The sequence below is a fragment of the Pangasianodon hypophthalmus genome, chromosome 11, assembly GCF_027358585.1.
Source record: "Pangasianodon hypophthalmus isolate fPanHyp1 chromosome 11, fPanHyp1.pri, whole genome shotgun sequence".
NCBI lineage: Eukaryota > Metazoa > Chordata > Actinopteri > Siluriformes > Pangasiidae > Pangasianodon > Pangasianodon hypophthalmus.
The window spans coordinates 11,193,232-11,218,320 of NC_069720.1; the positions used below are offsets into that span (position 1 = coordinate 11,193,232).

General features: G+C 36.9%; 2 protein-coding genes across 4 annotated transcripts in view; both read left to right on the plus strand.

Annotated features, from left to right (window-relative positions):
* The window catches only part of LOC113536667 (lisH domain-containing protein ARMC9), a 51,037-nt gene extending 46,536 nt beyond the window's left edge, over positions 1 to 4,501 (plus strand). For 2 of the 3 annotated variants that reach the window (XM_026930764.3, XM_026930765.3), the window contains one exon: positions 1,381 to 4,498. In XM_026930764.3, coding sequence (XP_026786565.1) covers positions 1,381 to 1,403 — 23 coding nt within the window. In that variant the 3' untranslated portion in view covers positions 1,404 to 4,498. Of the gene's footprint in view, positions 1 to 1,380 lie in introns of all 3 variants that reach the window. The other variant, XM_034308868.2, reaches the window with a different exon arrangement.
* Positions 4,502 to 17,776: 13,275 nt separating this feature from the next.
* b3gnt7 (UDP-GlcNAc:betaGal beta-1,3-N-acetylglucosaminyltransferase 7) lies at positions 17,777 to 23,630 on the plus strand. The gene is made up of 2 exons (XM_026930852.3): positions 17,777 to 17,952; positions 20,418 to 23,630. The coding sequence occupies exons 1-2, from the start codon at positions 17,915 to 17,917 to the stop codon at positions 21,634 to 21,636; spliced, it is 1,257 nt and encodes a 418-aa protein (XP_026786653.2). The 5' UTR covers positions 17,777 to 17,914; the 3' UTR covers positions 21,637 to 23,630.
* The last annotated feature ends 1,459 nt before the right edge of the window (positions 23,631 to 25,089 follow it).

A 25,089-nucleotide genomic window follows, 5' to 3' on the forward strand; every position in this document is an offset into this window, starting at 1 on the left:
TTCTACTTCAGTATAAATAATTTTCTACTTTCAATTTTAAGCAAAAAAAAACAACAACAAAACAGAAAATATGTACTGGTAGCCTGAGCTAATTTAGCTAATGATACTGTGGATAAGTTGAGCTTGTTAATATCAATCAGTATGATTTACATCATTTTAATTCTTTTATAGATTAAAAGCATGTTATTTATGATATTGGCTTTATGTGGATCATTTCCTCAGCATGTTTGTTTTATTGAAGGAGCTAATACACTGCTGATCAGCCACGAAATACTTCTCCTCTAGCTCCTGAAGGACTCCTGCGTTTTAGCAGAAAGATAAAATCAGTTTTGATCAAATTAGTTAAAAAGCACGCCTCTGTTCCCGGCTCCTTCACTTGATGTCTTACTGGAAAGCGCGTTGTGTGTGTGCTCGCACGTGTGTGTGCTCGCGCGTGTGTGTGCACGTGTGTGCATGCCAGAAAAAAAGACATGACCAGTACTCAATACCAGTATCAGTCCTGATGCATCTCTCGTTTGCATCTTTCTTCACAGTTCTTACTGCTCATAACCACACAAGCACATCACATATACATTTTACATTTAGGCACACACAGTTATGTTACTGTGTGTGTGTGTTTCAGGTTTAAAGATGTAACAGGTTATCAGGCTCTGTGAAGATGTGTTTTATTTGAACTCTGTTTATTTGATCTGTTCCTTTCTTCTGCTTCTGCAACGATACACATCAGAGCAAAATTTAAAGTTAAACTCAGCCCTGAAACATACGAATTATGTTTATAATGTAATATTTATTATAATATTCAGAGTTTAACTTTAAACTTCTGGTGCTAATTTGTTGGCTGGTGCTATATTGCTGTATTGTCATATGGAGGTCAGATAGTTCATCTAGAGGTCAGATAGGGGCAGATAGGTCATATAGAGGTCAGCTATTAGCTGTGTAAATACAACTAGTAAAAAAAGACCATACAGAGATCATGGAAGTCATATAAATGTCAAAGATCAGTGTCTGTGTCAGGCTTTAGCTGGATGTGTGAGTTATTAATGACTTTATTTATAAAGTTTATTAATAAACAACTATTAGTTTGCTAATTGATTAGTGAGCTAGTCTTACTGCCACTGCTTTGATGTAGTAGCTAGCAAAATAAAAAAAAACTTTACTGTGTGACGGAGAACCACATGTACTTTGTGTTGTTTCTTTGGTTTTAGTACAGTCACTTTTAGAGTTCATTTTAAGTCACCCATTAAATCATACCTTAAAATGAAATTTATAATGTTTAAAGATCATTCTGACCACAGTTTGCATCTGATATAAAGAAAGTGTATGTGTGGTTTTTTTTTAAATATAAAAAATTCCCACTGTCCTCTCTGTCCTCATCTTCAGGTGTGCAGTCTAACAGGAAGTGAAGAGAAGCTCTGCTGATGGACATGCAGCTTCCTGTAACATCATTCCTTCATCTTATCAGGCCAAGATAGACGAGTACAGGAGGAACAAAGCTGCTGTTTGTGGTCTGCGTGCTGTTTCAGGTTGACTGAGCCGCTATGTAACCCAACACCACAATAACACCTTTATCATCAGCACCACAGACTCCGTCCCCTCACCTTCACTCTGCTCACTCCTCACACTGCGGCGCTTTACACGTCACCTCGTCACTTTAATAAAAGAAATACTTCAACTAATGTGGAACTTTTTAAACCAGTTTGTTTAGGATCCAATGCTGTATATCTAATTTCTGTCTGGTTTTTATTTTATATTTTTTTGCCTCACAGTTGTTGTTTTTTTTTTTATCGTTTATTGTATGTTGTACATTTTCACGCTTGTTAGATCAGCTACAGTATGTAATATTTCCCATTTTGTTCACATTATGCTGTTCAACATGGTCCAAAATAAAATGTCCGCAAACATCTGTGGACGTTTGAGTTCTGACCAAACTGCTATTTTCAAAATCAAGAACATTTCAGTTACACCTTCAGTTCATGTTCCTAATGCTAGAGGTGTTTTTAACATTAAACAGCATCTAATTCAGATGTTAATGACTTCAGTAATTCTGAGAATGAGTTCTGGGTTTGTTCATGTTAATGTTATAAATAATATTAGTTAGCGTTATTTATTAGGAGTCTTACTGTAAAATGACTAGCATTTCATCAACTATTATCCATTAAGCCAACATTTTAAACAATAATTATTTAAGATTCTCATTATTTAAGACAGATCCATGGTTCAGTCATACAGTCAGGTCCATAAATATTGGAACATCAACACAATTCTAACATTTTTGGCTCTATACACCACCACAATGGATTTCAAATGAAACGAACAAGATGTGCTTTAACTGCAGACTGTCAGCTTTAATTTGAGGGTACATCCAAATCAGGTGAACGGTGTAGGAATTACAACAGTTTGCATATGTGTCTCCCACTTGTTAAGGGACCAAAAGTAATGGGACAATTGGCTTCTCAGCTGTTCCATGGCCAGGTGTGTGTTATTCCCTCATTATCCCAATTACAATGAGCAGATGAAAGGTCCAGAGTTCATTTCAAGTGTGCTATTTGCATTAGGAATCTGTTGCTGTCAACTCTCAAGATGAGATCCAAAGAGCTGTCACTATCAGTGATGCAAGCCATCATTAGGCTGAAAAAACAAAACAAACCCATCAGAGAGATAGCAAAAACATTAGGTGTGGCCAAAAAAACAACTGTTTGGAACATTCTTAAAAAGAAGAAACGCACCGGTGAGCTCAGCAACACCAAAAGACCCGGAAGACCACGGAAAACAACTGTGGTGGATGGCCGAAGAATTCTTTCCCTGGTGAAGAAAACACTCTTCACAACAGTTGGCCAGATCAAGAACACTCTCCAGGAGGTAGGTGTATGTGTGTCAAAGTCAACAATCAAGAAAACTTCACCAGAGTGAATACAGAGGGTTCACCACAAGATGTAAACCATTGGTGAGCCTCAAAAACAGGAAGGCCAGATTAGAGTTTGCCAAACGACATCTAAAAAAGCCTTCACAGTTCTGGAACAACATCCTGTGGACAGATGAGACCAAGATCAACTTGTACCAGAGTGATGGGAAGAGAAGAGTATGGAGAAGGAACGGAACTGCTCATGATCCTAAGCATACCACCTCATCAGTGAAGCATGGTGGTGGTAGTGTCATGGCGTGGGCATGTATGGCTGCCAATGGAACTGGTTCTCTTGTATTTATTGATGATGTGACTGCTGACAAAAGCAGCAGGATGAATTCTGAAGTGTTTCGGGCAATATTATCTGCTCATATTCAGCCAAATGCTTCAGAACTCATTGGACGGCGCTTCACAGTGCAGATGGACAATGACCCAAAGCATACTGCAAAAGCAACCAAAGAGTTTTTGAAGGGAAAGAAGTGGACTGTTATGCAATGGCCAAGTCAATCACCTGACCTGAATCTGATTGAGCATGCATTTCACTTGCTGAAGACAAAACTGAAGGGAAAATGCCCCAAGAACAAGCAGGAACTGAAGACAGTTGCAGTAGAGGCCTGGCAGAGCATCACCAGGGATGAAACTCAGCATCTGGTGATGTCTATGCGTTCCAGACTTCGGGCTGTAATTGACTGCAAAGGATTTGCAACCAAGTATTAAAAAGTGAAAGTTTGATTTATGATTATTATTCTGTCCCATTACTTTTGGTCCCTTAACAAGTGGGAGGCACATATGCAAACTGTTGTAATTCTTACACCGTTCACCTGATTTGGATGTAAATACCCTCAAATTAAAGCTGACAGTCTGCAGTTAAAGCACATCTTGTTCGTTTCATTTGAAATCCATTGTGGTGGTGTATAGAGCCAAAAATGTTAGAATTGTGTCGATGTCCCAATATTTATGGACCTGACTGTATGTGCTTTAATCAAATGCTTTTAGTCAAACTTCATCATGTTTTTGTTTGTGCAATTATATCTCGCTGTGTGAAGTGTAATTGTATTTTTGCTGGACAAGAGCTGTGATATTTTTGTGCTGTAAACATGATAAATACATTTAATGTTAACAAACACGTTTCTCCGGATTATTTTCAAACTATTTTCATTTTCTTTTAACAACATTTTCGTTCAAGTATGTCTCAGATCACACCCTTGTTAGTAGAAGTTTAAAGGGTTAGATCATGTTACTTATTTTAGTTAAAGCCTTTTTTAATACTGTGATAAACTCCTGTAAATGTTTTCATGCCCAAACCGAACAAAAAAAATCCACCAGAACAAAAAATCACACCAGTTTCTGATTTTCTTCACACTTGTGTGTCTGTGTTGATAAAGAAGCTGTTCTTGTGGCATGAGGTCCTGGTCCTGATGGACGTTTAGGGAGGTGGAACTTCTTCAGCTGCCACAAGAAGTACAGCCTCTGCTGAGCCTTCTTGGTGAGGGAGCTGATGTTCTGCTCCCACTTGAGCTCCTGGGTGATGGTGGTTCCCAGGAAGCGGAAGGACTCGACAGAGGTCACCGGAGTGTCACAGAGGATGATGGGTGGGAGGGGGGCTGGGTCCTTCCTGAAATCCACTATCATCTCCGCTGTCTTGTGAGCGTTGAGCTCCAGGTTGTGCATGCTGCACCATGACACCAGACGGTCCATCTCACCGCTGTAGGCCGACTCGTCTCCATCAGAGATGAGGCCGATGAGGGTGGTGTCATCTGCAAACTTCAGGAGTTTGACAGACTGGTGTCCAGATGTGCAACAGAGGAGAGAGGACACAGCCTTGGGGGGATCCAGTGCTGATGATCCTGGAGTCCGAGACATGCTTCCCCAGCCTAACGAACTGCCGTCTGTCTGTCAGGAAGTCTGTGATCCACCTGCACAATGAGTCCGGCACGTTCACCTGGGAGAGTTTGTCTCGGAGCAGAGATGGGACAATAGTGTTGAAGGCAGAGCTGAAGTCCACAAACAGTAACCTGGCGTAGGATCCTGGGGAGTCCAGATGCTGGAGGATGAAGTGGAAGGCCATGTTTACAGCGTCGTCTACAGATCAATGTCCTTGAGGTGGGACAAGACGAGGCGCTCAAAAGACTTCATGACCACAGATGTCAGGGCAACGGGTCTGTAATCATTAAGTCCTGTGATCCTCGCCTTTTTAGAGACTGGAATAATCGCAAAAAAAAGTTTTAAAACAGGCTGGCACATGGCAGGTCTCCAGTGAGGTGTTAAAAATGTTAGTGAACACCGGAGACAGCTGTTTGGCACAGTGCTTCAGGGTGGAGGGGGAGACAGAGGCCGGGCCCGCGGCTATGCGGGGGTTCAGCCGTTTAAACAATCTATTCACATCTCCCTCTATGATGGAGAGAGGTGTGAGGGGCGGGGGAGAGGGCAACACTGAGGTGTGAGGCTGTGTGGGTGAACAATTTTACAAACAAATTTCTTTCTACACTCTCAATCTTTTTGACAAAAAAATTCTATTTTATCTACAAAAAAATGTGGGTCTATAATGCTTAAACATTTTTGATCATTTTTATTCAATTAATAAATATTTCATCATACTCATGCTCATTTTGCATGTCTTTCTTGTCAGCTAAGACTACACCTGAATGTAACGTACATGATTGTAAAATGATGGCTATAGGTCTTGATCATAGCGTGTATAGAACAGTTTTGATGTTCTGTGTCTGTGGTGGAAGACGCATACCGCACATACCTAAAACTATTTTGTACATGTCAAAGTGACAATGAGGAAACTGACAACAATAACGACGACAATTATGATAGCCTTCAGAATTTTCTGTCAATGTTTTTAAAATTCTGTAAATGACCTGATTTGAAGAGGACATTTTAATACATGAGTTTAAAGACAAAAACAAAAAAGGGCAGACTTTAAAAATTTGGGGGTGGTTATGATGCAAAAGAATATTTATACAGTTTTCAGAAAGGGGGCTGCAAACTTTTGAATTTATACCATTTTGATTTTTTTTCCACCTTACTGAAATCTTGACATACACATACAAATTTGTCATATTGTTTCTTGAAGGAAACTGAGCTAAATGTCTCACTGCTCTGAATTTCCATCTTTATTTTGTCTTAAGGGTGCACAAACTTTTGCACTGAACTGTAATACAGTTTACTCAACATACACCAGATGCTATGTTTAAAAGCCTTCAGGCAAGGTCACTTCACTCTAATAGTAAAAACACACACACACACACACACAGCATGACTAGAGATGGTGTCATTACATAATAGTTCGTTTGGACGTGCGTGTGATGTGACTGAGCCAATAATCCGTCCACATGAACCTTCGTGTAGTGTGCACTACTGAGACATGTCATCTCAGACTGAAACACAGCCATAACTTTATGTTTATATTTAAATCTCGTCTTCATCTCACTGATAATACAGTTACAGTTTTACTTGATTTGTTATGTGGGATTTTTGCCCCAATACAGCCCCCCACCCCAGATGTTGTGTGTGTGTGTGTGTGTGTGTGTGTGTGTGTGTGTGTGTGTGTGTGTGTGTGTGTGTGTGTTTGTCCAAATGTACAGCTGCAGCTGAACATCACAAACAGCTCTAACACTGTTCTGTCCTGTTCACGTCCAAATCACATTTTACACTTTTAGAAAACTGTTTTATAAAAATTGTTATAGTGATTACAGAATTGATGTTCCAAATGTGAATTTTAAAACATCAACACAGTTTCTCTGAAGTTGTTAACTTTTATCCTGTGTTGTGTAAGGAGGCTGAAAGTGTTAGAGATGTTTTAATAAGATTTTTATCTTTTACGTCTATCACTAGAAAGAAAGAAAGAAAGAAAGAAAGAAAGAAAAAGAAAAATGTGTATATTAACCATGTAACTGAGAGCAAAAATATTATTTATATTGATGTTCTTTCACTTTTTAAACAGGTCACTTTAACCTCAACAGGACAGAGCTAGTTAATCACAGTGTGTGTGTATGTGTGTGTGTGTGTGGCAGGTTGAGGACAATGTAAGGAAACAGGCTCTCTGTGTGTTAAACCAAGAGGAAGCTTGCAGGTGGCTGTGAATCAGCTGTCTCTCTCTCTCTCTCTCTCTCTCTCTTTCTCTCTCTCTTTCTCTTTCTCACACACACACACACACACACAGATGGGGAGGAAGACTGGATGATCAGAACCAAAACAAACAGAGAGAAAAGCAAAACTAAATGGAGCTGATCTTCTTCATAACCACACTCACACTGTAACACAAAGATAAAGCGCAAACTCTCCTCTTCTCCTTCTCATTCCTTCTTTTTTCCCCATTTTGTCTCTTCTCTTTTATCTCCTTCTTTCAACTATTTCTTTTTCCTGACTTGTCTTACTCTTTTTGTCTTACTCTATTTTCCTCTCTTCTCTCTTCCTTTTCTTAGAATAAAAGTTTAAATTCATATTGTCTCTTTGACAGAATTCTTAAAAAAAAAAAAGAAAAAACATACAGCAACGATTTTCTAAGGGTTCTAAGTAGAAAGTTATAAGACAAAAATACCCCCCACCACCTCTCTCAGACACACACACACACACCTGGATAAAGGATAAACAACACTTATTTTATATTATTGTGATTTCAGCACAGCAGTGATAAGTGTGTTCAGTTGATCAGTGTGATCAGTGTGATCACTGTGATCAGTTGGTCAGTGTGATCAGTATCATCAGTTGGTCAGTATCATCAGTGTGATCAGCTGGTCAGTGTGATCAGTTAGTCAGTGTGATCAGTGTGATCAGTGTGATCAGCTGGTCAGTATGATCAGTGTGATCAGTGAGATCAGTATGATCAGCTGGTCAGTGTGATCAGTACGATCAGTGTGATCAGTGTGGTCAGTGTGATCAGTGAGGTCAGTGTGATCAGTATGGTCAGTGTGATCAGTGTGATCAGTACGGTCAGTGTGATCAGTGTGGTCAGTGAGATCAGTATGATCAGTTGGTCAGTGTGATCAGTGTGATCAGTGAGATCAGTGTGATCAGTTGGTCAGTGTGATCAGTATGGTCAGTGTGATCAGTGTGGTCAGTACGATCAGTGTGATCAGTATGATCAGTTGGTCAGTGTGGTCAGTGTGATCAGTTTGATCAGTGTGGTCAGTGTGATCAGTACGATCAGTGTGGTCAGTGTGGTCAGTGTGGTCAGTGTGATCAGTACGATCAGTGTGGTCAGTGTGGTCAGTTGGTCAGTGTGATCAGTGTGGTCAGTTGGTCAGTGTGATCAGTGTGGTCGGTGTGGTCAGTGTGATCAGTTGAAATAAATTGATTCTAGTCAAGATCAAGTCCAAATGAAAGTGATCAAGACTGAAAACCATCGAGTCCTTTTCGAGGCAGAGCCTTTACTTTAGATAATCGGCTTTGTTAGTCAGCAATACAGAAAATGTCTTGAGACCAGACTCAAGTACTGCAGCCTAAAAATTGTTATGAACAACATGTAACTGTACACATTTATATTTTACAATATAAATGTGTTGAGGAACTCTTAGCTACATGTGAAAATGACCAAATGCACTGTTAGTAAATTAATGAGGCATTTTAAAACATGCAGAGCTGTACTGAAGCCATGTGGAAGGCGAGGTGACAGTATCTGGAGTGAGCTCAGGTTCCTCGTTACAGGATGCTGACACAGGAACAAAGGCAAGGGTGCCAATAATTATGACACATGCTTTTGTTAAACAAAAAGTAAATATTTTTAACGTACATCTGTGTGTTAATTTTCTGCACTGTGATTCATCAACCAAGGCAGGAAGTAGATAAGAGCTTTTTTTTGGCATTCGGAGCAATTGAAAAGTGTGGAATTTTTCCTGTGCTGTTTCCTGAGTGGTCTCTGACTGACGCAAACGTACACACACACACACACACACACACACACACACACACACACACACACACACACAAACACACACACACACTTTGTCCTTGTTTATGCCTCATAGTGAATGTAATGAGAAATTCATAAACCTTGTCATTTCTTTCATTTTGTCACAGCAGAGATATAAAGACAATAATTCATGCTCAGGGTTTATGTACCAAATACAGGGTTTAAATTAACATTTTTCCTCAACAGGAAGTGCAGCTAGTTTATTCCCAGTCAGTATTTTCTCACCTGTATTAAACAAAAGTAACTATAATTAAAGTATACAGTACTGTGCAAAAGTCTTAGGCACATGCAAAGAAATGCTGTAGAGCAAAGATGCCTTCAGAAATAATGAAACTAAATGTTTCTACATTAAAAAAATACTATAAAGAGCAGAAAACAGTAATAAATGAAACAAAGTCAATAAATTTGTGCAGTTCTATAAGGAAATGAGCTGTAAGTTTTACTGAGCATCTTGCAGAAGCAGCCACAGTTCTTCTGGAGACTTTGACTATCACACTTGCTGCTTATTTTTGCAGCAACACCCTGCAGCCTTTATTGCAATTGTTTCTTCTTTATATAAAAGTTATCCATGAATTTCAAAACAGTTTTGTACAACTCAGCCGCAATAGCAGGTACATAACACATCTCAAACTCTTATAGAAGCATTCTCTGTGCTGGTATCCTTGTGGGATCTTGTAAGGTTATTCACCAACAGCACACTTCCCAAAGAAGTGAGTCCCTTCTTCATGTTCTTGGTATTGAGAAACCTCCAGTGCAATGAGTTTCACTCCTTGACCCCACCTCTCATCCATGGCCATATACACAAAGCCCCGCCTCCCAGCATATCCATGTTAGTTCCTGATCTAGCTATATTCCCATCACTTCATTTTACAAGTCCAGATATGACAAGTGTTATATAAACATATAGGATCAGAGTGTAAAATTAATTAATTAATTAGTGAAGAATTTAATCATACAGTGGATGAGTCAAAGACAGAAAACAGCAGCGAGCACAGAAACATGTCTATAACGTGTGTGTGTGTGTGTGTGTGTGTGTGTGTGTGTGGTGCTGTTGCAGTAAAATACTGAGTGCCTGGGTGGTGTGATGAAGGGGAGTTACTGTTACCACCACAAACTGTTTTATTCCTCTTATACCACAACAATTTGCCAAAGATTGCATTTTTTTTTTTTTACTAAAGAACGACACATCATCTTTTTTTTTATTTATTTATTTTTTTTTATAATTTTATAGATGCATTTAATGTTGTGGAACATCAGTGAAACAAGTTTATTCCTGTACTCACTTATGTTATAGCAGCTATAAACAGTGATTCTCTCAACAGCCTCACTTTTTTCTCATTCTTAGGTTAATAAGACACAAAACACAGCTTGTCATCTTTAGCTACTGAGAAACCACAACATGGTTGAAGAAAACTTAAAGTTACAGTTTTACCTCTGACTGTTACAAAGTGCTGACACTGGAGCCTCCATCCATAAATGTTACATCTCTTTACAGAAACCTCACCATATCATTTTTTTTAATCCAGTGATGCTCTTTAACCCTTCCGTGTATCAGGAGGTGACCTGCAGTAACCCCTCATATCCCAGAATTCAGTGCAGGAGGTAAAATGAGGATTCTCAGCATGTCAGTGTTGTTGTTTAAAGCCCATCAGGACCATTAAAGGTGTTTATTTAACAGCTGTTTGTCCATCAACTCACACTCAGCTGGACTGGACCTGGAGGAAAAACACACACACACACACACACACACACACACACCAAGCTCCGTAACGTCTGTTCCAAGAATCTGAATCTCTTATTATGCATGTGTGAGTTAAGACTTTAACGTTTTGCCCTGTTGAGCGCTCACACAGAGAGTTATTACATTTATTAAATGATCAGTTCTACAGTGTTTAATACAGAGAGATTCAGGTGATTTAGAGATTCAGGTGTAGTTCCTGAAGCCATCCTGTGGCAGGAGTGCGTTTAGACTGTGACACCGCTAACAAGAGCAGCAGATTGTGTGGAGCAATGCAGAAAAGAGTTGCAAAGTGTTACTTACATACCTGTAATAATAATAATAATAATAATAATAATAATAATAATAATAATAATTATTATTATTATTATTATTATTATTATTATTATTCACTATTACAAATTTAATGTAAGGACTCAATTGCTCTTCCAGTTCCTTATAAGTTCAGCATTTGTACAAATGCAAATTATTGATTTCAGATTATATTTTGTATTATATTAATATTAGATTTTGTTAGATGATATTAATATGGCAAGTATTTATGTATGTATTGTTTGTATTGTATGTATTTATTTATTTCAGTTATAATATTTCAATTTTATAATTCTCTTCATTATCATTATTTATTTATTTATTTATTTGTTTGTTTTCTTTCTCTTTTATTTCTTTCAAGAGCTCTCAGAAATATTTAAAAACTCTTAATTCAGTTGAACTTTATTTGTATAGTGCTTTTAACAATAGACATTGTCACAAAGCAGCTTTACAGAAATATATAAATTCCAGATAGAAAACTCTATTCGTCACTTTCAGCTTCTGATAAGTCCCAAATTTCCATTGGGAAATTCCCATCACTGGGGTTTTTTTCAGCTAAATAAAATATAAAATCCTCTTTTCTTTACAAATTAACATATTGTAGTGTTCAAGATTATAAACAGAGACTCATAAGCTCACTGAGAAAGTGAACGATGTGACTGAGCTTTTGTAGTTTTATTCTGTATTCTGCCAAAGTGCACATTAAAATGAACTTTATTATTATATATAATTAACTTTATTATATAAGTAGCTTTATTAACTTCAGCTCTAGTTGTATCAGAAACAATCTGCAGCATAGAAATGCTCTGACTCACTGACCATTAACCAGGAATATTTTCCATCTGTGGGAAAAACCTTTGAACTTCCTCATTCAGGAACAGAATCAGTGATGTGAGCAGAGAAAGTGAGCAGTGAACGTTCACACAAGGAGCTGAGAACTCTTTTAGCCATCCACTAATACACACTGTGAGAAAATAAAATACTGTATAGAGTATAACAATACTAAAAAATCTCACTTTCAAGTCCTCATGAAATGTCTTGAGAGCTATGATTTGATTCCATAAGTTGATGTATTTCTTTCTGAAACAGGAAGTCAGAGTGATGAGTGAAGTGTTTGTCTAATTTACACAGCAGCCAATAGAATTCAAGATACACCATGCCACACCCCTGCCCAATCTAAACAAACCTGCAGTAGCCTTGCAAACTAGCTTAATATAGAGAACAGTGAAGAGTTTATAAGGAGAGTGTTTTTTTCAGCTGTGGAGGATTTCTCACCGCCGTCTTCACCCACGCCGTCTTCACCCACGCCGTCTTCACCCACACCATCTTCATCCACGCCATCTTCACCCACGCCGTCTTCACCCACGCCGTCTTCACCCACGCCGTCTTCACCCACTCCGTCTTCACCCACGCCGTCTTCACCCACTCCGTCTTCACCCACTCCGTCTTCAACCACTTTAACCAGGATGATATCCTAGATGACGAGATGCTGTGTTTTTGGAGTTATGCTGTATGTGTTTGAGGTGAGGGTGAGCGTCAGCAGCACTGATGGAGACAGAGAGCACCAGGGTCGTCACCAGGAGACATCTGAGTGTCTGCGTTGTAGATAAAATGTCTGAGGTAGTGACATTTCAGCAAGCTGGTAAAACACTCCTCCGAAAAGTCACATGACTGCCAACTCATGCAAACTCTGCCCTTCTTCAACTATTTATTTTAGGTTGGAAAAGAGAATAGTGTGCAGGAAGATGCATGGCCAAAACATACATATCAACCATGTTTATTGCTATTGTAAGCCATGTTTCATGCTGAATGTAAACCATATTTATTGGAGCTGCTACGGTAGAGCAAGACACACCCCAGGGGCAGACCATATATGTTCTGGACAGCATTTAAATTGATAAATACAAGGGAACCTTCATCAAAATGTTTAATCAGTTTCAACTATATGACAACTATAAAATGAAAATATAGTTTTCATTTCAGAGGCTCTCTAAAGTTACTTATGATGGAATCTTCCTGAAAGTGCACAACAACATGAAATAACATGCAACACAACATAAACAGGTACAAAACACATGCAACACAACTTAATAAAATGCTGTAACATTGGGAAAAGGCTGTGCTGGTGGGTGTGTGTGTGTGTGTGTGTGTGTGTGTGTGTGTGTGTGTGTGTGTGCGCGTGTGCGTGTGTGTTTATGTGCGTGGGGGAATTTGGTCTGGCTGAAAACCAGTGTATAAACACACACACACACACACACACACACACACACACACACACACTGGTGTTAGATGGTTAGAGGGGGAAAATGGGAATGACAGGATGCACATGCAGCTACAGGAAATGGATGGATGAAAGAAAGGAAGACGAGATTTCGGAACACAGCTGAAGTCTGAAGATTGAATAATTCCTGTTTTTCATCTCACTCATCTCAAACTGGAGACTTCCTGCTTCAGAAACGAGCTCTTTCTACATGTTTACACTATTCGCACTGTGTGTTAATCCATTTTACATCTTTAACTTCGACTCCAACCTGGACAAAAATCATGCTCAGGGATCTTGGAGATTGTTGGCTGTTATGAATCAAAATGGATAAATACTAATAAAAATACTTTAAATTAAAAGCAGTTATAATACATAAATAATAAAATGATTAAACCTCTACAGTACACTTCACAGCAGCCTTCACAAACTTCATGATGACCAGTATAATTCATATAAAGGATTCCAATGATTCTTTCAAAGTGAATCAAGTCATGTGAGTTTAGATTCAATTGATTCATCTGAAAATGTCTAATCTAATTCTCTCTTACACACACACACACACACACACACACACACACACACACACACACACACACAAACTCAAGAATGAAGATTTAGTTTTAAATATTGTGTTTCTTTTTGTCTAGAGAGGAAAATCTGAAAAAGAAATTATGAATGATTATTTTAAAAAGACAATGAGGAATCACTTGTTTTTAATTCTCATTCAGCTCTACCATTGAGATGAAATAAGATGAGATGAGATGAGAGTTCCAGATTTTATTCAGTTGCTCACCTTAGACATTATTCAGCTATTATTAGAAATGATTCAGTGAGTATATTAAAGTAATAAGAAGTGTGTGTGTTATGAGTGTAAAGAATTTAATTCTGTACCCACAGTTCCTGAGAATTTAAAGCATTTAAGATTGTGTTTGGTACAGTGATTAAAAAACAAGGAAGCAGACCAAGTTATAATATTGTGCTGAAGTGATACACTGTAAAAAAAATAAATAAATACTGTAGATTTTACAGTAATTTACTGGCAATCTGGGTTGCCAATAAAGTATTGTAAAATGTACAGGAAACAACTTTAAAACATATTTACAGTAAAGTACTATAATGTCATACATAGTATATAACAACACATAACCCAGTATGTTGATGCAGTAGACAGCTGAGCTGAAGGATCTTGCTCAAGGATCAAATCAAGGCAGTTTGGTGGTGCTGGGATTTGAACACATGACCTTCTCATCTGTGACTCAAAGCCATAACCACTGAGCCAGCACAGCTAGAGTGGACTGATTCATTGCAATCTTTTAGTGGTGGTAATTCAGTGCTAGAAGTAGTTGAATCAGTGCAAGCTACTTGCGGTGGTGTTGTGGTGGCTTTGAGTCACAGCTCAGTTTGTGTGTTTAAATCCCAGCACTGCCAAGCTGTCACGGTTGGGCAAGACCCGTAACCTTCAACTCGGTTGTATCCTGCATCAGCCAAATGAGCAAGTGTGCTGGGTTATGTGTCATTTTATACAACATTAATATATTACAGTACTTTGGTGTAAATATATTTTATAGTTGTTTACTGTAAATTTTACAGTACATTACTGGCAACCCCACTGGCCTGAAAATTACTGTAAAATTTACAGCAATTTATTACAGTGTACATAAGTGATACATTTTAACAGTAATTCTGTACAAGTACTAAAGTGACAAAGTAAAACATAATTTTTTAAAAAAATTTATGAATTTAACTTCTTGTATGAAGTTTGATTCCCAGAATTTTTTTTAAAATTCTTTAATCAAATTGCATTTTATTTAGAGAAAATATAGTATGCTTCTTGTTGACTTATATAATAGAATAATATACATTAAGTTTGCGAATGATCTGTTACTGTCCATACCTTTTTAGTTCTCGACAGAAACACAGTGATTTCATTACTTCCTGTAATTTAGTGTTTCATAAATGATATGTTGATATGTTTACTGTTAGCATTATAATATGATACATTAACACAACATTTAATAATAATGAATAAACAATATAGTAAGTAATAAAATATAATAAATGAAATATACATGTGATTGAGTAAGTCACACTCCTGAAGCCTACAGGAACAGTGACTCCTTCTTCATGTTCATTTGAGCAAAAGAATTCCAGACAATTTATCACAGAATTTGCTAATCACATTCCTCATTCTTTTTTAAGTGAGCAACACACACACACCCACCCACCCACACACACCCACCCACACACACACACCCGTATATGATGGTTTCAGTGTCTGTGATAGTGATCTTTGCTGTCTTTCTCTCAGTCCCTCACACCCAACTGAATTAATAATTTGCAGAAGGACTTGTTCTTCTTCACACCAGAATAAATGCTGGTCATCTCGAGTGATCCTAATTTTGACCTCCTGCTGTTTAGAATCAAGAAAAAGTAATGGATATGAAAATGTGACTCAATCAGTGAGATATAAGTGAAATGGATGAGGAAGTGTTATTCAGGACCGGACCTCGGCCACTTGACAACTCCGCATGTGTGTGTTGTGTGTGTGTTTGTCATGATGTCGTAACTGCCACTGAGTGTGTTTTAACATACACAGGGCAATGCTGTTTGTTTAAGCTTATACAAATTACTCTACTCGGGTCCCCAAACATTACATTTAAAGACATTTATACACACACACACACACACACACACACACAGACACACAGACACACACACACACACACACACACATATATATATATATATATATATATATATATATATATATATATATATATATATAGACAATTTATCAGAATTTGCTAATCACATTCCTAATTCTTTTTTTAAGTGAGCAACACACACACTCACCCACAAACACACCCCTATATGATTTCTGTGATAGTGATCTATATATATATATATATATATATATATATATATATATATATATATATATATAGAGAGAGAGAGAGAGAGAGAGAGAGAGATAGATATAGATATATAAAACTTGTGTTTAAATCCCAGCACTGCCAAGCTGTCACAGTTGGGCAAGACCCGTAACCTTCAACTCATTTGTATCTTGCATCAGCCAAATGAGCAAGCGTGCTGGGTTATGTGTCATTTTATACAACATTAATATATTACAGTACTTTAGTGTACAGTACTTAGTGTACCCAGCTTGCCAGAAAATTTAAATTTACAGCGTAGATTACAATATTACAGTGTAGATAAGTGATCAATTTTAACAATAATTCTGTACAGTGACATATATATATATATCATACACTGGTTTGTTATTACTTTTTGTTTTAAATTATTCATTTATCTTCTTGTTTTGTTTAATAGTAGTATGAATGTTTATGTATCAACCTATTTTTATACTTTATTTTATACTACACTGTGGTTATATTCTGGATTCTGATTGGTCAGAAGGTGTTGATTAATTTTCTATATCAGCAGCCCTGACAGTAGTGCAGCTGCAAATCACAGGTTTATATTAATGCACTCGTTCTAATACCTAATCATTTCTATAGTAACAGCTCATTCACAGGGAATTGTATAGCGGATGCTCCGTTTTTTTTTGTTTTTTTTTTGAATAAACTGATTAAATAATATGTGTAATTGTTGATATGATGAAGTTTCTTTGTAAAGAGAGTCGTTATTTATGGAACGAGTCTTGAGTGTCAGCACTTTGTAACAGTCAGAGGTAAAGCTGTAACTAAGTTTTCTGACATCTTCAAGACTGAGGAGTTTATGCTTTGCGGTTTCTCAGTAAAATGACAAGATGTGTTTTTTTGTCTTATTAACTTTAAGAGAGAGAGAAAAGAGACGCTGGTGAGGGAATGACTGTTTATAGCTGCTATAATGTAAGTGAGAACAGGAACTTGTTTCACCAACATTTCATAATAACATTATGTACCACACCACAACATTAAATGTAACTATAAATGGATAAAAAGTGTGATGTGTCGTTCTTTAATAAATAAAGAATGGTAATTGTTGGAAAATTGCTGTGTTATAAGATGAATAAAATACTTGGAGATGTGCTGGCATAGGAAACTTCAGTTTTTTAGTTTTTAGTCTACTTAACAATTTATTTATCTACCTTTTAATAATTAGCCTACTTATAGATATTTTTTCTGTTTTTTCTTTTTTTATTATCTTTATATGTTATTTTAATTACCTTTATACATTTACAAATTGTTGTTAAACTTGGTGAGGGGAAACACATGAATTTAATTAAATAAATAAATTAACTGATTAATTGATTCATTGGTTAATTGATTCATTGATAAATTTCATACAGAAATAGAACATTAATTAGAAAAAGAAACCATATGTATTAAGGACACAAAATACTAAAATATTAACAAACTAAAGCTAAAGCTAAAAAGGAGGTCCATTAGCCCTCCAACTAAAATTTGTGTGAGCGTTCAGAGAGAAATTGAGAAAAAAAAATATTGAATAAAAACTAAATCTGTTGTAACATCACAATGCATTACAGTAACGTGTTTATAAACGGTACCTGCCGCATCTTTTGGGGCGGAGCCTTTGGGGCGTGTCTAGTACTAGTCGTGCTCTCTCTATGGGGGCGTGGCTCTGCGGTTGATTGACAGTTGCTGAGTTCCAGCAGCCTTTAAAAGACGTCGGGCGCGAGCAGCGGTACACAGCAGCAGCAGAAGGGTCGCGTGCGGCGGCGGCAGCAGCAGCTCAGTGCCGGTGAGTGCAGCGGTGTTTCTGTGGGAGATGAACTGAGACCCAGCCGGAGACCATTCCGAGTCACTTTTAACCAAGATGTCAAACAAGTTTGAATTTATAAACTCTCTCATCATGTGAGTAAACATTCTTATTAATCTATGGACCCACTTCTTCCACTTTGTATCCACTTTCTTGTAGTTCCTCATTGATAAAATGGCGTGCAGATCTCGCTAACACTCAGTTAGCTGGAGAGAGTTACCTCAGACTGTACTTGTGTTGTTTATGCTGTAATTCATGTGAGGAGGAACTTCTCATACAGCACTGTGAGAATAATGGGAACAAACAGTTTCCCAAAGTACATAGCCTTTTTTTTTTTTTAAAGAAAATAACTATTTATTTACAAACAACACTGTTACCTTAAAAAGACCATTTTATTTGGTTGTTTCTTATCATGTGCAATAATGTGTGTGTTTTTCTACATGTATTGTCACATAGTTTGTTATTGTGTGTTTTCATATATTTAAATCTAATGATGTGATTATCTGCTCACTTTTACACATGACTCAAGGAAACTATATGAAAATATCACACAGCATTTCTAATGGGACAAATTACCTCTCTTGCTGTCTTTTATTTTAAACACATCATGAATCATAGTTTTAAGACAGAAAATCTAGATATGTGTAAAATTCAAGTTACTTATTGTTGTGAGTTTTAAACCTTTGGTTTCAATAGAAGAGTGAACATTTTCTGGAGTGTCTTTATGCTAAAGAAAACACACAACACCTCTTTCTCCACAGAGTTTAACTCAGTCTTTACCACCTTGTCACTTCAGACAGGATACATATTACCTATCTTTTATTTTAGAAGCTAACATACAGAGTAATATTTTAACATGTGTGCATGCACAGTCCATAAAAAATTACTGACGGTGGACTCGAATCCCAGAGACACTCCAGGAATCATTACATTACCCACTTCCACATGGAAAACTAATCCTGTCTGAATAGGGCTTTGGAAAGATATATTTTTGAGAATTTCCATAAAATCTTTTACATTGTCAGTACTCATTATGAGATGAAAGAAAGAGCGACTGCGACGAGAAGCAGCATGCTGAGCCAAAAAAAAAGGAAGACAGAAATGTCTTTTAATCTGTAGTTTGAAAAATTCCACAGTGAGTTAAACATCCAGATTATTTACTGTATTGAATCATGAAACCATAACAACCTATCTATCTATCTATCTATCTAGCAAGCTTTATATAAATAAATAAATAAATCAATAAATATACATTTATATATATATATATATATATATATATATATATATATATATATATATATATATTAATATGCGCATGTAGGCATACTTTCATCCTGAAATGACTTGTACTGTTGTCGTGTCCCAGAACTTTCTTTGAGTGTAAAATAAATAAATCTGTTTAACCTGATTAAAAGTGGCATCTACAATAAAATGTCCCCTGTGTGACAAAACTCTCAGAAAGAAAAACAAGTATAACAAGTATAGACAAGACTTATTGTCCAGATTAGGGAATCTGAAACTGACTGTTTAAACAATTGGTGGAATTTCATGAGTCATCCTGAGAACAATCGAGAGAAATGTAACAGACAGAATAGCTGTAAGATAATGGCATAATGGTTGAGATACAAGCCATTTTAATTATAATAATAGTTATTATTATATAAGCAAGGATACACATGCAGCATGCAAATACTAGCTGAAGCTTGCTGTACACTGTATGATTTTCAGCCCAGTTTCTCTCACAGATAAAAATCGCACATCGTAAAATAAATTCTTCAGTTGTGAGTTGAGATTGGAGGTCTGAGAATGCATAAGGTGACATGATATAGTGTCACTGCGACCAAAGACGACAAAGTTGTGTCAGTGTGAGAAATTTCTGATCAATATCTCAGCATGCGAGCGCTGCTACGACGCCCATCTAAAATCCATCAATAGGAGGATGACAAACTCGTGGGACAGCTACAGATAGTGGTGATGACAGTAAATGAAACATGCTGATGGACAGGAAAAAAAATCTCCTTGCTTGCTTACTTTGAAGAATGTTTACCTTATGTGAACCCATTTTCTGCACAGGCTGAATTCCAGGTCACGCTTAATTGATGACAACTCTGACATGGAGAAACCATGTTATCACACAATCTGTTATAGAATTCAGCCCAGATTTTATTGTGATCACGTACAGTGTGAAGACATAACAATAATAATAATAATAATAATAATAATAGTAATAATAATAGTGATAATCACCCATATCTCTATCACATCTACAGCCGAAGATAAAACCAAAGATCATATCTGTGTTTAACACAGTGTTAAGAGAAACACAAATGTGTTATCAGACAAATCAGTAATTGTTATGTAAAAGATTTTTGCATTATGCTAATGTTAAAAAAGAAGAAATTATTTTAACACAACACAAAGATCAAAACAGAAATTGAATTTTATGTTTCTGTTTACTTTCTATTTCCACCTCATAGATGTAATCTTAATCTTTTTTTTTTTACTGTCCTTTTTTTTTTTTTTTTTTTTTTTTTTTTTTTTTTTTAATATAAACAAGGTCGGCTCCCAGACATCGGTGGAGGATGTGCAAGACAGTAGCTCTGATCTTCGTCGTGGCTGTGCTGATGATCAGCGTGTTTCAGAGAGGACTCGTTGGCACCGGAGGGGACTTACAGATCGAAAGGAATGCACGCATGCAGAAGGAAACGATAACCTATTGGAAAGAAAAGCAGGACAAATTGGCTGAAACCAGACAAGAACCGGTGTATGAACGAGACTTAGCCAGAACATGGGACATCACGAGCGCGAACTGCAGCGCTAGCACAAATGTTTCCTCTATAGAAGGTTTCAGTGCTCTGGAGCAGAACTTTAAACAGTTTCTCCTCTACAGGCACTGCAGATATTTCCCCATGATCATGAACCACCCAGAGAAATGTTCTGGAGATGTACACCTCCTCATGGTGATAAAATCCATCATATCGCAGCACGACAGACGTGAAGTGATCCGGCAAACTTGGGGAAAGGAGCAGGTCTTAGACGGCAAGAAGATCAAGATGCTCTTCCTGTTGGGAACTTCCTCTAATGAAGAGGAGAAAGCGAACCACCAGAAGCTTCTGGAATACGAGGATTATATCTACGGTGACATCCTGCAGTGGGATTTCATGGATACATTCTTCAATCTCACATTAAAGGAGACCCACTTCCTGAAATGGTTCTCCACCTACTGCGGGAACGTGCGCTACATCTTCAAAGGGGATGACGATGTCTTTGTTAGCGTAATGAACATTCTGGAGTATCTGGAGAGCAGCAAGAACACGAAGGACCTGTTCGCCGGAGACGTCCTCTTCAAAGCGAAACCCATCCGAAAGAAACAGAACAAGTACTACATCCCACCTGCGCTGTATAACAAGACGCATTACCCGCCCTATGCTGGAGGCGGGGGGTTTTTGATGGACGGCCCGCTGGCACGACGGCTCTATTTGGCGTCAGAAACGCTGGAGCTCTTTCCAATCGACGATGTGTTTCTTGGAATGTGTTTAGAGGTGCTCCAGGTGACACCTATAAAACACAACGCATTCAAAACTTTTGGCCTCTTGAAGGATAAAAAGAGCAAACTGAACAACGAGCCGTGTTTCTACAAGAGCATGATCGTGGTCCATAAACTCCTCCCTCAGGCGCTTCTGGACATGTGGAGGTTGGTCCACAGTGACCTCGTGTGCACGCTCAAACCCGGGCTGTTATGGGAAGCATCAAAAAATCTGAATCAACAGTTATAGCAATTTTATGGAATGTGAACAAGATTTGATGTAACCCCACCCCTTGTCTTTACCTTGTCTTGGTGTCCAAATGAAATACAAAAGGGACTTTGAAGGGAGGACGCTCTTTTCTAAACGGACCAACTTGGCCAATTCTTCTGCTCAAAAATAATGGCGCCCCCATAGACTCCTCTAGCTTGGAATGCAGTACGACTCATATCGGTCACTAGCAACTGAATGTGATAAACTTAACTTGCTTTTACAAGGAAGGACATTGGTTCTGATGCTGTAGTCTCACAACCATTTACCTAACAACAAGTTAGTGAACGATTAGTAGCTAGGCTACTATTTATTTTTGCTAACAGTCGCATCTGTATGTTATTAATTAGCGACACGTCTTTGTTTACATAAAGGTCAGCAAGTGTACAATTTTTAGGTGCACTCTGAATGACTATTTCTTTCAAAGTTCCTTCCTTTTGTTTGGCAAACTTAGTGTGCTGTTTGAAAGAACAAAGAACTTTCAACATGTTTAAAACAGCATTGCACGTCCTTCCTGGAGAAGGCACATTTGACACGAGTGTCATGAACGTTAAAAAAAGAAATAGCTGAAGAATTATTTTTTAAACTACACTATGGGGATAAGAGGGTATTGGGTGATTTATTGTGGTTTATTTTTTGGGTATTACACTGATTTGTGCTGATTTGTGAATGTATTTAAAGTAGCATTAGATGTTCTAATGAAATAGAAGGGAACAAAAACATCTCTACCTCATCGTGGAGTTCTGAAGTCTGGATGAACTTTTTTAATCAACAGCAGTGTTTTAGTTGTGATTTTAACATACCCTCATACACTTCCCCTTGATCAGTTCACGTGAGTTTTAGTTTTAGAGCGTAAAAAAGGGAGTTGCTGTGAGGTTTACTAGAGCGTTAAAGGGAGTTGCTGTTCTCTGCCTTGAGGAAAATCAGAGAAGCAACCAAGAGAACAAGAGTAACGCTCAACCTGATGCTACCACCACCATGCTTCAACTTGGTTGTAACATTACAGAATAGGGGCAATTTGAAGGAGCTGAATACTTCTAGAAGGTACTGTATATCAGAGCAATACAGTTTTTTAAAGTTTATTAGTTTTTATTTGTCCGGTTCTGCTCATGACTGTGTTAGCTAGTTAGCACTTCATGTATTTCATATAAGACTGTATTTTTGAAGAAACTATACACTACACATTCTGCCCCATGTGATTTAAGTGCACACGGTTTGATGCCGACTTCCCATAAAAATGTGCACAAAGGTACTTTAAAAACAGTACTGAAATACACGCTAGCATTTTCTAAGTAGCATTTAATAATTTTCAGAACTGTCTTTTCAAGTCTGTCATAGTCTCTTGTCCCACTCTCTGTCTGCGTTTTGTGATATTCACTGTTTATCAGTGTAAAATATTTGTAAATGTGTGTAAATGTGTGTCTCAATTCACACACCTGAAACAGAAAAATGCCTAATGTGTAGTTAATACTGTGGAGAAGGTCAATACAAGTGTGTGAAGTTTATCTTTTATGTAAATTTGTTCAGTAACTGCTGTCCAGATCTTTTTTCTGTACTTTATTTGTTCGCATTTGTGACTAAAACTACAGTTAGGGTACACACTCATGTCAGAAGTGTGTGATTTGAGACACAGCAGAAATATGATTAGTGATATTTTCCAGCTACACAGGGTAATATTCTGTTTTCATGTCACTTTACAGCAGAAAAAACCCAGTAAGATCAGACAGCCTGAGAATAGACATTGTACATTATACTGTGAAATGAATAAATACTCTGGTACTTAAATTAAATTAAATTAAATTAAAGATTGACTAGTTTTAAGGTTTAGGGTTTATGGTATTTAATGTTTCTTTTGTTCCTGTTTTAAATTCTGACTTGTTGAAATCAGCAAGAATGTAGAGACAATAATTGTAAATAAAGGTTTATAAAGATAAAGATGTGTGTTCTGCACATGTCTCTTTCTGTCTCTCATCACACTTTGGTGTCATTTTTTTTCCAATTTGAAGTAAACTGTAAAAAACGCTGTGTGTGTGTTAACCAATCCACCCTAAAACATAAATAGTTTAATATAAACACATACACATTATTATTATTATTATCATTATTATTATTATTATGTTACATATTAGACACAAGGCAGATAATGCGATTTAATTGTTTAATTTATAATCTTATATATATATATATATATATATATATATATATATATATATATATATATATATATATATATTTTCATTTCCTTTCATACAACTGGTTAGTGTTATAATTTTTCTTACATCACAGCACTGCTGAATTCTGGATTATGATTGGTCAGAAGGTGGTGATTCATTTCTAGAACAGCAGCTCTGACAATAGTGCAGCAGCAAATCAAAGTTTTATATTAATGCACTCGTTCTAATATGTTACTGTTTCTATAGTAACAGCTCATTCACAGGGACCTGTATGGGGACGTCCACTTAAACGGCCTAAAAAAATCATTAATTTGGGCAAGTTTTCTGTAAAGAGCTGAGATGTCAGTGTCAGTGCTTTGGAACAGTCAGAGGCAAAGGACAGAGGAGTTTACGCTTTGCAGTTTCTCTGTAACATGACAAATGACACTGCTATAACGTAAGTGAGAACAGGAACTTACTAGTCTCACTGACCTGTTGTTCATTAATAAATAAAAAAAATTGTTGAGGACATGCTATTATACAAAAATAATACACTCATGTTGAGGACATGCTATTATACAAAAATAATACACTCAAAATAATAATACCAAAATAATATTAATAATAATAAAGTGTGGATTATATTATGCCTATTATGCATAGTATATATTATGCATGGCCAAACAGGAAATAATTATATGAAATCTGAATGTTATATATATATATGAAATCTGAATATTTATAAATCCTGAATATAAAGTTATAATTCTGAATATATAAATGTAAATCATGAATATATAAATGTAGATTGGAATATATATTTATAAATCCTGAATACATAAATGCAAATCTAATGGAAGTGACCTCTTTCAGCAGGATAATGCACCCTGCCACACTGCAAAAATTGCTCAGGAATGATTTGAGGAACATGACAGAGTTCAAGGTGTTGAACTGTCACCTGTAGGCACGTGAAAAGTGTCACCTGTAGGCACGTGAAAAGTGTCACCTGTAGGCACGTGAAAAGTGTCACCTGTAGGCACGTGAAAAGTGTCACCTGTAGGCACGTGGGTTTAATGTTATGGCTGATCAGTGTATATGTATATATAATTTTCTAAATTCTAAAACAAAATAAAATTTAAAAAAATCTGTTTATTTTCAATTTTAAATTTTAAAAAATCCCAGATTTTCAGTGTGGTCTCAGACTGTTGGACCCTACTGTATACACACAAACACACAGTGTATATGGCAAATCATAAAAAAAACAATAAAAAGTATGCACCAC